Genomic DNA, 14,660 nt, shown 5'->3' on the forward strand with positions numbered 1-14,660 from the left:
GTGGGGGGTTCCCAGGTCTGGATGGCATCTATCTTCGCTTGGAGGGGGGCCACCTGCCCGCTCCCCACTTGATGGCCCAGGTAGGTCACGGATCCGTGGCCGATTTGGCATTTGCTGGCCTTGATTGTGAGCCCGGCCCGCTGGAGGGCGGCCAGGACGGCCTCCAGGTGGAGGAGGTGCTCGGCCCAGTGGTTGCTGTACACGGCAATGTCATCTAAGTAGGCCGCGCTGAAGGCCTCAAGCCCGGCCAAAACCTTGTTCACCAGTCTTTGGAAGGTGGCCGGGGCGTTCTTCATTCCGAAGGGCATCACCCGAAAGTGGTAATGCCCATCCGGAGTCGAAAAGGCGGATCTTTCTTGGGCGCCGGGGGTGAGCTGGATTCGCCAGTACCCGGCGGTGAGGTCCAGCGTGCTCAAGTAGCGAGCGGCCCCTAGGCGGTCGATCAGTTCGTCGGCCCGGGGTATCGGGTGTGCGTCTGTCTTGGTTACTACATTCAGGGCTCGGTAGTCCACGCAGAATCGCAACTCCGGGGGGTGACCGGGAGCTGCGGCCTTGGGCACCAGGACGACAGGGCTGGCCCACGGGCTGTCGGAAGGCTCGATGACCCCCAGGGCCAGCATCTTCGCTACTTCGGCCTGGATGCAGGCCCGCACTCGGTCAGGCACCCGGTAGGCTCTGTGTCGTATGGGGGGGTTCTCCCCGGTGTCGACGTCGTGGACGCACCAGTGGGTCACCAGACGACTGTACGTTTTGTCTTGCCCCAAGTGTCCGGCGAGGGGCACATCATGGGCCAGGTTGAGAAGGAACTCCCGGAAGCGGAGGGGGACCACCAACACGCGGCCGGCCCCGAGTTCTGCCACTTTCTGTTCACTGTACAACAGGCCCTCGGCCCAGTAGATCCAGTGGGTGCCGGTCTGGTCACCGTTGGCTTGCGCGGTCGCCTGCTGTCGGACCCCTTCGAGAGAGGGACAGGACTGTTGCTCTTGCTGGAACTGCTCTCGGGTGGGGCCCCCTTCATGTTGCCATTGCGTCAGTTCTGGTAGGGCGCTCGGAGAAGCCATCTCTTCGGGGGAGGATTCGCTGGGCCCGGGGTCGGTGTCCGCCTCCTCCTCGCTGCTGGCGGGAGGGGGTGTGAGCCCCTCGGGTCGGGCCGTCCCGGAGGTCGAGGAGGAGCGGGGGGCCTGGGCGGTCATGGACCGGGTGATGGCGCAGGCCCAATCAGCCAGTCCCAACATTCGGAGGTGCTCTCGTCGTTCTACTTGAGCCCAGGGGGAACTCTCCAAGTCGTTCCCCAGGAGGCAGTCGACCGGGGCGTCGTCGCGCACCGTCACCTTCAGCAGGCCCGTCACCCCTCCCCACTCGAAGGGGACCAGGGCCATCTGGCATAGGCTTTCACTGTTGTCGGCCGTCCGCACAGGGCACAGCACATTCGGTAGAATCTGTTCAGGGGTCACCAGGTGGCAGCGGACAGCAGTGATACTGGCGCCGGTGTCGCGAAGGGCTTCGGCCCGTTGTCCGTTGACCGTGACCTGCTGCCGGTACTTCTGGGTGTTGGTTGGGATGGGGGTGCAGGGTACCATCTCTCGGCTACCCAGGCAGACCAGGGACATGGCTGCCGGCTCCCACTCAGTGTTTTCTCGGTCGAGGGCCTCTTCTTCCTCCTCTCCCCCCAAGGCGGCGGCTGTCAGCTGCCGGGGCGGGGGCCCGCCGGCCCCGTTTCTTCGGTTCAGGGGGCAGGCCGGGTCGCTGGCAAAGTGTCCGGTTTGTTGGCAGCCATAGCAGGTCACGGGTGGCCGTGGTCCGGGTCGGGCCGGGCCCACCCTTCGCGCTAGGCTCGGGGAGAGATGTGGCTGCGGTGGCCCTCGAGGGGGGCTCCTGGGGGCCCCAGCGGGAGGGTCTCGGTTCCTGTTCGGCCCTCCCCCCCACCGCGCTGTCGTGGGGGTCCGTTGGGGTTCCTCTGGTACTCCCCCATTGAGCTCCGGGGGACCCGGGAGTTGACCCATCGATCGGCCTCAACGGCAAGTTTTCGCGGGTCGGTCATTTTGCTGTCGAGGAGGTGCTGTCTCAGTTCCACGAAGCATTTATTGGAAAGGTGTTCCCAGACGATGAGGTCGACCAGTTGTCCATAGGTGGTTACTTTGCTGCCTTTGATCCACCCTTCTAGGGCCCGACTGAAAAAGTCCACATATTCCACCCATGTGGTACCCGGGATTTTCTTGCAGTCTCGGAACCGCTGGCGGTACATCTCCGCTGTTAGCCCGTATCGGGTGAGCAGGGCCTCCTTCATGTGATCGTAGGAGGTCATCACCTCCTCCGGTAGCTGGAGCAGCGTGTCCTGCCCTTCACTCAGGAATCGCCCCCACAGGCCTGCGCCCCAGTCTTTTCGGGGCACCCGATGGGAGGTCATGGCCACCTCGTAGGCCTTGAACCATTGTTGGATATCGTCATTCTTGTAATACTCCTTGACGACCTCCTTCGGGATATGCACCTTGGCCTCGGGGGGCGGTAGAGTGTCTCTAGTACTGGGGGTGTTGGTCCCTCCGTTCTTGGCCTTGATCTCGAGCTCCTTGAGACTGCGCTCGTGCTCAAGAGTTAGTTTCTTTTCCTCCAACTCCCGGTGTCGTCTCTTCTCTTCTATTTCTTCTTGAAGGCGTAGCTGCTCGAGGGCCAGTTTCTTTTCTGCCAGCTGGAGTTCGCCGTCCAGCCGCAGTCGGGCGAGCTCTAGTTCGTGGCTCCGGACCTTTTCCCGCTCTCGTATTTCTTCCTCGGAGAGGCCGGTTTCTAGGCTCTTTCTTCCTCCGGTTGCCGGGGTCAGTGCGGTTGCTGTGGTCTCCGTCAGGGGCAAGGGCCCTTCTTCCTGGGAGGGGCCTGCCCCAGCCTCCAACCATGCCCTCAGAGCTTTCTGCATCTCTTCCTTGGTACCGAGGCTGGTGGTTGCAATGCCTTTGTCTCTGCAGAACTGTTTTAATTCTTTGTGCGTATATTCTTCCAGCCGTTCGGGCTGGAACTCCATTGTCGCATTGTTTTCCTGGCTGCTCATGATGCTATTCGTTTGGATGGGTAGCTAGTGGGTACTGGCTGGTACGTACTGCGTTCGGCTCGGATCCCGTCGCTGGCCACCAAATGTTGGAAGGCGGACCCCGAGGAGTCGGTGAGACCACCAAGGGGGGGGGGGCCCTCTCACTGCACGAAGTAGCCGAGCGCTGCCGAGAAGTCTCCTGAGAGATCCTTCTCCTATCCCGTACTAGCACAGTAACACCACCACACCGGACTCAAGGAGGTTGTCTCAAGACAAGCAATTCTTTATCATCAATAAAAGGTTACGAGCTCAATATTTACACGAAGGGATCGAGGGATCCACCTAAAGTCTCAATGTCTCTTTGGAAGGGTAGGGGTAGCGGGACAGTCTTTGGCAGGAATGTGGTACGAGGGTACCTGGGGCCCAGTTCTTATCCTCACGCTGGAGGACCTCCGATCTCGGAGGGGTCGAGCCGCGACGGCGTCAGCAGGGCTCTGGCGTACAGTTCGTGGAGAGCCGCGATTCAATCAGCAGGGCTCTCAAGATGGTCTCTGTTCAGCTCGAGCCGCGACGTCGTCAGCAAGGCTCCGAGGAAGGTTCCAGCGAGGTTGGGCCGCGACGGCGTCTGCAGGGCTCCGATGTTCCAGGTGGTTCAGAAAAGGGTTCACGGGAGGGAGCCGCGACGCAGTCAGCAGGGCTCGTGATGGTTCCGACAAGAGTTCTTCTCCGTAGGGTCAGCCGCGATTCAATCAGCAGGGCTCTCGACTCCGGGATACAACTGCCGAGCTGTGGTGGGGTCGCCCCAGATATAGGTCTGGAGCCCTTTGATGTCCGGACCTATGCGCCCGAGGGGGCGGAGTGGCCGGGTGGAGGTGGCCAGACGCCCAGCAGGAGAGGCGCCAGGCCCATGGGAGTTTGCAGGGTGATCACACCTCGAGAGGGGAGGACAGTTGGGGGTCCCATCGATACTGTCCTCCGCCGGGGCGATGAATGGTTCCTGCGGCACCCCCTGGCCAGTTCGTGGTGCCTCGATGTCGGGGCTTCGTTGGGGTCGAGGCTGGGTTGAGCGGGGTCGCGCCGGCTGGGGCACGGTGTGACGTGGATGCCAACAAGATGGCGGAGCCACGAGGAGTATGCGACCACGTGTAGCTCCGGGTGAAGGGCCTTGGTGCAGTCCAGACGGGTGGCCCGTGACGGCCGGGGCGGGGAACGGCCACAATCCAGGGGGTTAAGGACCACGCCACGAGGCCAGGTCCAACAGGCACACATTTGGCGTGTTAAAGGCACGTTTCAGGTGCCTGGACATCACAGGTGGAAAACTCATGTACAGCCCAGAAATAGTGTGCACGATGATCATTGCATGTTGTGTATTGTACAACATATGTGTACGCACCAATGCCCCATGGATCCAAGTGACAGATGCACCGGACGATGATGAGGAAGATGAGGCAGGTGGACCACACCCCACTGCAGCTGCAGCAGGAATAGCCCGAAGGAACACAATCAATAATAATTTCCTTGCATGACCACGTCACATTGTGACTGTCCTTAGCAATCATGGAACAGTACAAATGACCACATGACCAGCATGTGCAAATAAATTCATTGCAACACACATTCCCTGTGTGCATGTCTGTCCGCTGCATTAGCACATCACTCTGACAAGTGTAGGTGCAAACTTGAGTACTAACAATCTCACAAATAGCAAATAGATGGTGGGTATGTCACCTCTGTACAGGGAGGCTGTTTAGGGTGTCACGTATTTGAAATGCCATTTCAGGGTGTCAAATGTAGTACATAATCCCACTCATCACATGTGTGCAAAAACATGACATGAAAGCTGTCATTGGTGTTAACAAAAAGACAACAGAGTGTCATTTGGGGTCAAATATGACATTTCGGGTGTCATTTGGGGTCAAATATTACATTTTGGGTGTCATTTTGGGTCAGATATGAAATTTCGGGTTTCATTTAGGGTCAAATATGAAATTGCGGGTGTCATTTGGGGTCAAATATGAAGCACCCTGATGCAGGGATGCAACCTGTGACTCAAGTCCCACAACATGAGCACATGGACGTAAGGGGGATGGGGGCAAAGTGAACACCTCAGCAACATGGGAGATGCACACCATTCCAAAAAGCTTGCAATATAGGATGAAGAGAACTCATTGCATTGTATTCTTGTGAAGTTTGAAATGTGACTGTAAACATGAAGGGCCTAGGCATATACCTGCTTGATTTATATTTCTTAATGTGCAATATCTAAATATTATCAGCATTGATGTTTAGCCGTTGTCAACATTTTATAAACTTTGACGGATGTGAAAAAATAAAATGCATAAAACTGCATGCTTAGCTTCTAGTTCCCATTCTTCTTGCTGAATCTTGTTTTTGCCTCTGGTCCATGTGCAGTTTCAATTGGACTTGTAAGGTTACATCATTCCCAATTCACTTTTTAGGATATAAGGTTGGTTCACTTGCCGCCCCCTTACTTCTCCTGTTCATTTACGAAATTAATCGAATTTCTTTGTCTACCTGCTCTTCCCCCAATTCCAATGTAGGCTCCTCATATGTCCCTACATAGTTCTTACCTATTGTTGCTGACCTAATACTCAGACTCTTCAAGTCTGAAAATACCTCTCATACAGATTTTCGCTAGGAAAAAAAATCTGCTTTGTGTTTTGATTGAAAATCAATGTACCAGGTTTACTTTTCCTACACATTTTTACGTGGAAAAGAAAGTGTACTGCAAAAAGAAAATGAACAGTTGTTACCATAGTAAACAGTAAATATAGAGGGGCTCTAATTTATTCCGAATGTACATCAGCAACTGAATGCCATTAATTATTCTGTTCTAGTCTTAACTTTTATTCAGCTGGTGGTTAATATTATATTAAAGCATTGTACACATTGGTGTCCTGTGAAATATGCATACGAACATTTTTCTTGTTATGCTTAAATTGTGGCTATCTCCACTAAGACCTTAATGTCAATACTGAATGGTGGAATTAACCTTGAAAACCATCACTTTTTCCCAAATACTTCAGGCTGGCAGAAACAAATCATTTTTGTATTCGTTGTTTGTGTTAAAAATATCTCAAATTACGGTTTTTCAGTTTGGGACAATAATATTTCGATGGTTTAATAATATTTAGAGTTTGTAAAACACACGCATATGTGTTAGGGTGTCCTGGTGCAAAGAATCTGAAGGGCAGTCCAGCTAGCCATCAGATCAAGGAAATGCGAAAAGGCAGGCTTTAATGGCTTTCCAGAAGGTCCCAGAGGCAAGAAATTCCACATTTTGCAACTTTGTTTGAGAAAGCCCGACCACCTTCCTTGACCTTGTTTATTGATCTTGGGAATATTCAGTAACTGAGCTAACAAGAAAGTAAAATGCCACGTCGAGGAATACCAGGAACAAAGTCGCCAAATGTAAGGGGCCTGGGCTCTGCAAGGCCCTAAAACAGAAAGACTCTTCAACATCAACTTCTTGAGGATGGGACGCCAGTAAAGCTTATGGAGATGGATGGAAATATGTTTATGGCAAGGCAGTTTGAGAAGGAGATGGGCTCCTGCATTTTGAACCAATTACATTTGATCTATAGCTGTGGAAGGAAGCCTTAATACCAGGAGCATAGCACAGGTGCAGGGGAACCCCCAACCCTTTAGTGGTTCCCAATTCATTTAGATTGGCCCCCTTCCTTCCAAGGCCAATGAATATTTGTGAGACCTAGAAGACTGAGGACCCCGCTTCACATTCTGCAGGGGGCCCCATCATTTTATGTTACACCACTGCCTAATACTGGGCATTTTGAATAGTTCAGGTACGAGCTAACTAAAGCTATGAGAACTGTGTAGTGCATGTGTTCTGGGAAAAAAACTGAAAATCTTCCTAAGAATTGTAAAGTTTATAAAACTGGTGGCAGACATCCTATCTCTTGGTGATTTAAAGGTGACCTCATCATCAAAGCATAAACCAACATTCCTGACTAATCTTGTGAGGTAAAAGCAAAGTCACAAAGAGGCCGGCCACAATGCAGAGGACCAGATTAAGGGGGTCCCCCAAAATGACCACCTAATATAGTTGTTGTTAAGTTTTAGGCAACTGTTTGACATCTATTTTAAAACTACAGTACAACCACAGAGAAATTGCTGCATTCCTAGCCTCAATAAGAGCTAAGTGGCATCAGCATAAGGCTTAAAGGAAAGGTTGAACGAGCAAAGTAGTATGGTTCGAGGAGTAACATGCTGATAAAACAGGATGCTATGAGTGAGTAACCCTGAGGTACATGGCAGGCCACAATTCAGGAAGAAGATCTAGAAGATGGCATTACTGACTGTGATAGCTGATAGGTAGGAGGAGAGCCAGTGTAAGGACTTGCCTCCCAACTAGTGTCCTGTACAATATTTCATCACTGCAATGAATTAAAAGCAACACACACAGTTTATTTAGTAATTATTTTACTTGTCCTTGTGGGTACACTGTTGGCTCCATTATTGTTACTTGGAGACTATATATGTGTTTTACAGATTGGTTAAGCCCAGCTATGAATACCAAAACTGTGTATGGGGTTTTGGCACAATTTCTCAATATAGGAATTGTGCTAATAGTTTTATTTGGAAGAGCATTATTTGAAGACTTGTGGAATAAGAATTACTGCAAAGTGAAAAGATAGGTTTGCTAACGAGATTTTAGGTTCATGGTCTATTAAAGCATATATCCATTTGTAACAAATGTGTTTAATATGTGTTAATCATGAAACACAAATGTAGCCTTGTTATGAAATTAGCTGCTTTTAGATATTGTGTTTTAAATTTCTATTGTTTTATTGTTGCTTCCTAATGTAGAAACCAAAAAGCTTCTCTTTCTCACGTCAAGCCGGAATTTCTTCTAGAGCCACAAGACTACAAGAAATGGAGAGCACTACAGGTAACTAAGAAAACTGCTCAACCTGCGCATGGTTCTGAGTGTCTGGCTTCTAGTGTAAATAATTGTCACCTGATAATAGAAGGGATTGTGCAATGGTTCGAATGTGATCATTCGTCTAGTTTAGGTTGTCTGTAAATTGGTCTGATTGCAGGGAACCTGCTAAATGAACTGGATGGGTCACTTGTACACTGCAGTGCCAGTTCATTCCTTGAAGGTGGCTTAAAATGGCAGCTGCTAGTTTCATTTAATTTACTCATGTGTAATAATGGTATTGGATGTCTTTGCCCATCAGTCACATTGAAGAAATTGTAAATCTAATTTTAATTTATAGTTCTATTAGTCATTCTGGTTTTTCCTTCTTCTAAAGACAAGAACGCCCCCGATGTCTTTCATTAAAAAATGGGAGGAGGGAGCTGTTCTCTCATGTCTTGCTCTATCTGCTTGTTTGCTTGTACGGGTACATATGTCTCGCTGTGTATTTGTACTACATACAAGTTAACCCGTTTGGCTAGTCAGGGTTCAAGAGAGTCAGGCAGAGAAGAAAGCAATTGGATAGCAGGGGATTTCTTGGAAGCCCTGCTTATGTTTTTACATCGTAGCCTACCAGACAGTGCAGCTGTCTGGTTTGCTAAAGGCATCTTGGGGACATTCAGAAAGTTGACCTTGGAATGCATTCTGACCATTGCTTACCATTGGCAATAGGGTTTGTAACTCACATTTTCTGGCTTTGTTTGCATTAGGCCTTCCAGCTTGAGTTTGTTCTTCCATGAACTCGCTTTCTGTAAAGAGGCCTTTAAGTCTTGTTCTTGTCTTGTCACATTTGCTGTGCATTCAAAGACAGAGGTCAAATGTCAGGCTGTGACTTTCAGGGAACTTGGTGTTTATTTTTCTTTCTCTAACTTCAAAGTGTGAAGATTTTTTTGACAATCATGCTGGCTAGAGGGGACCTTTTTGAGGAAGGCTGCACAGATGTTATTTTTTCTCTAGCACACAACAAAATGTAAATATCTGTAAACTAACTGATCTGACTATCAAATCAATAAATTGGATGATGACATTTGTACACGTTATTGTTTGTGCTTTGTATATTTTTATCAGTGAAACTGCATGTGAGTGCAAAGGTAATGGTCATTTCAGTTGAAGATGTGTTGTCTATAATGGCAGCCTGTTACCATACCATGTATGCTCTACATTACCCCACTCTACTCTATACCACTCCATGTCTCCACTCTACTCTGCATCACTCCACACTGCGTCACTGCACTCTTTTCTGCACCATTTCACTCTTCTCTTTACCCCTCCATTCCTCTCTACTCTGTGCCAATGCAATCTACCCACACTACTCTACTATGCACCGCTGCACTCTTCGACACTGTACTCTCCACCACTCTAGGCCACTCCACTCTATGCCACCCTGCTCTGCAACACTGCACTCTACGTCAATGCACACAACACCACTTTACTCAAAGCCAATGCACTCTACGCTAATTGAATCTGCACCAAGTCACTCTATGCCATTATACTCGACACCATTGAACTCTACGCCACTCTATTCTTCTCTGCGTCACTGCACTTTATGCCACTCCATTCTACTTTGCATCACTGTACTCTATGCCACTGATTCTACGCCACTCTACTCTATAGCACGACACTCTATGCCACTCTACTCTGCGCCACTACTCTATACACTCCACTCTACCCTGCACCGATCCACTCTATGCCACTTCACTCTAGTCTGAAACAACATACTATACTCCACTGCACTATATGCCACTGCACTTTACACCACTCTACTTCACTCTGCACCACTTCACTCTATGCCACTGCAATCAATGCTGCACCACTCTGCTCACTGCCACCCTACTTTATGCCACTGCGCTTTACGCCACTACTCTATGCCACTGCGCTTTACCCTGCACCAGTATACTCTACACTGCACTGCTCAAACCTAAAAAACCTACTCTATACCACTGCACTCTATGCAACTGCACTCTATGCCACTCCACTGCACACTAGCTGTACCACTCTACACTGCATCGCTCTATGCCACTGCACTCTCTGCCACTGTACTCTATGCCACTCTACTCTAAACTATTGCACTCTATGCCAATTCATTCTACACCACTGGACTCGAAACCAATGCCCCTATGCCACTGTACCTATGCCAACTACTTTGCACCACAGCACTTTATGCCACTATACTCTACAAGATTCTACTCTGTGCCACTGCCTTCTACATCCCTGCAGGCTACGTCACTCTACACCATTGCGTATTACATCACTGCACTCTTTGCCACTCTACTCTACACCATTGTGCTCTACATCACTGTACTCTATGCCACTCTAATCTACTCTACGACATTGCAGTCTGACACGCTACTCTGTATGACTGCACTCTATGCCACTGTACTCTATGCCACCCTACTGCACTCTACGTCACTGCTCCACTCTACTCCATGCAAATCCACTCTACACCACGCTACTCTGCATCACTCCACTCTTATGCCACTTCACTCTAGCCTTCAACACTCCACTCTGCAAAACTCCACTCTGTGCTACTTCACTCTGTCACTGTACTCATGTAACACTGCTGTCTCCGCCACTGTACTCTGCATCACTCCACGCCACCGTACTCTGCGCCAATCCACTCTAAGCCACTCTAATCTACGATGCAGCACTGCACTCTACGACACACACTAATCTATACCACTGCACTCTATGCCACTTCATTCTACTCTGAAGCAATCTACTCTATACCACTGCAGTCTTCGCCACTCTACTCCACTCTGTGCCAATCAACTCTATGCCACTCCACACAACGCCTCTCAATTTTATACTGTTGCACTCTATGCCACTGCACTCTACACCAATGCTCTCCTCACTACTTTACTCAAAATTAATACACTCTAACACTGCACTCTATACCAATCTACTATGCACCATTGTATGCCACTATACTCTAAAACACTTCAGTCTGCACCACTCTACACCTCTGCACTCTACACCACTTCACTCTACGCCACTCTACTCTGCACCACTGCACTCTGCAACACAGTACTGTGCAGCACTGCACTCTCTGTCACTCTACTCTGTGCCACTCTGCTCCATACCACTCTACTCCGTGCCACTTTACTGTGCACCACTTTACGCCACTCTACTGTACTCTATGCTCATGCACTCCATTCCACTCTAATCTACTGTGCACCACTGCACTCTATGACACAGCACTCAAAGTCAAAGTTTATCAGTGCACTCTACGCCACTGTACCTATGACAACTACTTTGCACTACTGCATTTATGCCATTATACTTTAAAACATTCTACTCTATGCCACTGCATGCCACATCACTCTATACCACTGCACTTGACATTACTGCACTCTATGCCACTGTATTCTACTCTGCACCACTTTACTCTACGTCACTGCTCTCTGCACAACTCTATGCCACTCTACTGCACTCTGCACAAATACACTCTATGCCACTGCACTCTATGCCACTCTACTCCATACCACTGCACTCTACTCTGTACGACTCAACTCTACACCACTCAACTCTATTCTGCACCACTCTACCTAACTCCACTCTTTGCCATTGCCTTCTACGCCACTGCAATCAACTCTGCACTGTCCTACACTATGCCACTGCACTGTAGGCAACTCTGCGCCACTGCACTCGATGCCACTGCACTCTATGCCAATCTACTGTACCCCAATCTACTCTGCACCACTGTACTTTATGCCACTTCCCTCTAAGACACGCTACTCCACTCCACTCCGCGACTCGCCATGATACTTCACTCTATGATACTGTACTCCATTAAACTCTGCTCCACTGACACTCTACTCAACTCTATGCCACTCCATTCTACAGCACTCTACTCCACTCTATGCCATTCTGCGACACTATTCCACTCTAAGAATCTGTACGCAAATCCCTCTATGCCACTCCATGCCACTTTACTCCACTCTATTCTATGACACACTACTCCACTCTATTCCACTCTGCCATTCCACTCCATGCCAATCTACTCTGCTGTACACCACTCTACTCTACAACTCTCTACTCCACGCAACACCCTCTACGCCACTCCATCATGCTCTGCACCACTCCACAACACTCTATGCCACTCTCCTCTATTACACCCTAATCAACTTTGACACTGTGCTCCACTCTATGCCACTCAACTATACACCCTTCCATTCTAAGACAATCTACTCCCTCCTCGACACTCCACAACACTGTACACTACTTCATGACACTCCACTACTCTCCTCTTCACGCCACTCTACGGCACTGCACTCTACTCCACTTTATGACACTCCAAGCCACTCTCCTTTACTCTAATAACTTTTAGCCGTGCTGAACAACGGTCACTCTGGTGTACAACATTGCTACCACATATCGGCAAAACCAATAGCTCTTGCATAGGCAGGACCTATTGGCTTTGCCAATGCTTGTTTAAAGAAGTGCCTAGCACATTTCATGTGTGACCATTGGCTTAGTATGTTACTGACTCATTTCCAGCCATCTTTACCTGCTAGTGTGTGTTTGTGTGTATGTGAGACATAACTAACGTTGTTGAAGTCCCACTGGCTTGACAGTAGTGCTCACCAAAAAATATTAATTTGAGAAACTGTTAAGTGCCCAGGTTTTAAATTTCGCAAATTCTTCTATCTCAAACTGATCCTCATCCACCCAAGTTAGAAAATATTTTAGTTGTCAGCCTGGTCAATAATTATTTTCAGATTCAGTTGAACAGTTCCTCAGTCTTTTGAACCGGGGTTTTTAGATGTTAATGCTAATTAGTACATACCAGATAACAAACACACTTTCGGGGTGCCAGTTAAAATATACTTAACTATAAAATAATATTTTCACATCACAATAAGTGGCAAGAATTGCTCATTTAAAGTGCCACTGAAAAAATTGCAGTACACACACATACAAATATTATTTTGGAGAAACCTGAAAAAGAAGTTAATTACAATGTGGAAAATGCCATTTTAAAATCTGGTGATTACCACCATAAAAGTGATAGTTTTGTACTTTTTGCATTTTTCAAGTGATTACTGCAATTTTTTCAGTTTCCCTTTAAATGAGCAATTCTTACAACAGATTGTGATGTGAAAATATTATATATATCTATCAATATCTATCTATGTATATCTGTATACGTATACGTATACGTATATATATATATATATATATTCACTAAAAAAACCATAGGTTTCACACATGTTATAGTTAGCGGAAATTTTACTGATAAAAAACCAATGAAATTCCCCCGTTATAGTTAGTGCAGGCAACTATAACTCACGCGACCGCAATCCTCTGCTGATGCTAATACTGTATTTAGACACTTATTTGCCCATGTCTTCTTCCATACATTTTTAGCTATACATATATTACAAATATTTTTTTTTCATAAAGACACATATGTCATCAGCAGAAGATTGCGGTCGCGTGAGTTATAGTTGCCTGCACTAACTATAACGGGGGAATTTCATTGGTTTTTTATCAGTAAAATTTCCGCTAACTATAACATGTGTGAAACCTATGGTTTTTTTAGTGAATTTGCAAGGTTTTTTAAATGCTAATTCCTAACTATAACGTGTGTGAAACCTATGGTTTTTTTAGTGAATTTGTTCGGTTTTTTAAATGCTAAGTTACTTTACGCCATTCGTGGCGTGCGCGCCCACTTAACGCAGTTCGTTCCGTGCGCGCACGGTGCGCTTCGCGCACCGCGCGCCCACTTTATGCAGTTAGTGCCGTGCACGCACGATGGGCCATGTACGCACGATGCGCTTCGCGCACCGTGCGCACATGGAGGACATATGATGCACTTCGTTTTGAAAGGTAATATTTTAATTATTCGTATATGTTATAAGCCATGCACAAATGGTGCCCGAAGTGGAGAGAGTGTGGATAATTTTTTTTTTTTTTTTAAATATTTTAGTTTAACTCATCTTTAATAAGCCATGCGCAATTGGTGCTCTTCGAGCACCAATTGCACACGGGGTGGGGAGAGTGTGGATATTTTTTTTTTTTTATTTTTTTTTACCGTACGCGTACGGTAAGCGTAATCGGCGAAATTAGCAAAAAAATAAAAAATCCGTTTTTGGCCTTGGGGGATCTTTGGGGACTCCCTCAACATTGCTATGTGTGTGGGAGCTGTCTAAACAGCCCCTTTACATGTTTTTGTGCTTTATATTTTAAACATCACTCTCAGTGCGAGAGAGAAAATGGCGGCCGCCGCTTCCTGGTTTCGGCCGATTCGAATGTTTACTAAGATCTAAGAGCCAATCAGAATCGCGCTCGCGCACGCCACCGTACGCGTACGGTAAGCGTACGGTAAGCGCACCGTAAGCTGGCTCAGATATATATATTGATTTAAAGGCTATTTTCTCAGAATCTACTGAACAGATTTACACCAAACCTACAAAAGGCACTTCCTTGACCTGAGGACTACCTCTCTGCCAAATTTCTAGTAATTCTGTTCAGCCGTTCGGGCTGTAGCCCTGTCTAAAGGTCCTATGGAAAAATGCATGGGAAAAACGCGTTTTGGGACCCCCCTTTTATCTCAGCCCCCGCTTGACGAATCCCCCCGATACTTTCAGGGAAGGAGCGGAGCGTAGCGCCCCACCTATTTTGAAAAATTCGCGAGGATTCGTCGACCGGCGCCAAAGTTATTCAAAATAGAATGTTGCG

At 48.0% G+C, this 14,660-nt stretch overlaps 1 protein-coding gene across 1 annotated transcript in view; it reads left to right on the plus strand.

Moving 5' to 3' along the window:
- CFAP47 (cilia and flagella associated protein 47) overlaps positions 1 to 14,660 on the plus strand; it is a 2,697,962-nt gene that overhangs the window by 578,328 nt on the left and 2,104,974 nt on the right. Inside the window, exon 31 of the mRNA XM_085622577.1 lies at positions 7,868 to 7,949. Within this exon, the coding sequence (XP_085478703.1) occupies positions 7,868 to 7,949 (82 nt within the window). The remainder of the gene's footprint in view (positions 1 to 7,867; positions 7,950 to 14,660) is intronic.

Source organism: Triturus cristatus, chromosome 8, assembly GCF_964204655.1.
Source record: "Triturus cristatus chromosome 8, aTriCri1.1, whole genome shotgun sequence".
NCBI classification, from domain to species: Eukaryota; Metazoa; Chordata; class Amphibia; order Caudata; family Salamandridae; genus Triturus; species Triturus cristatus.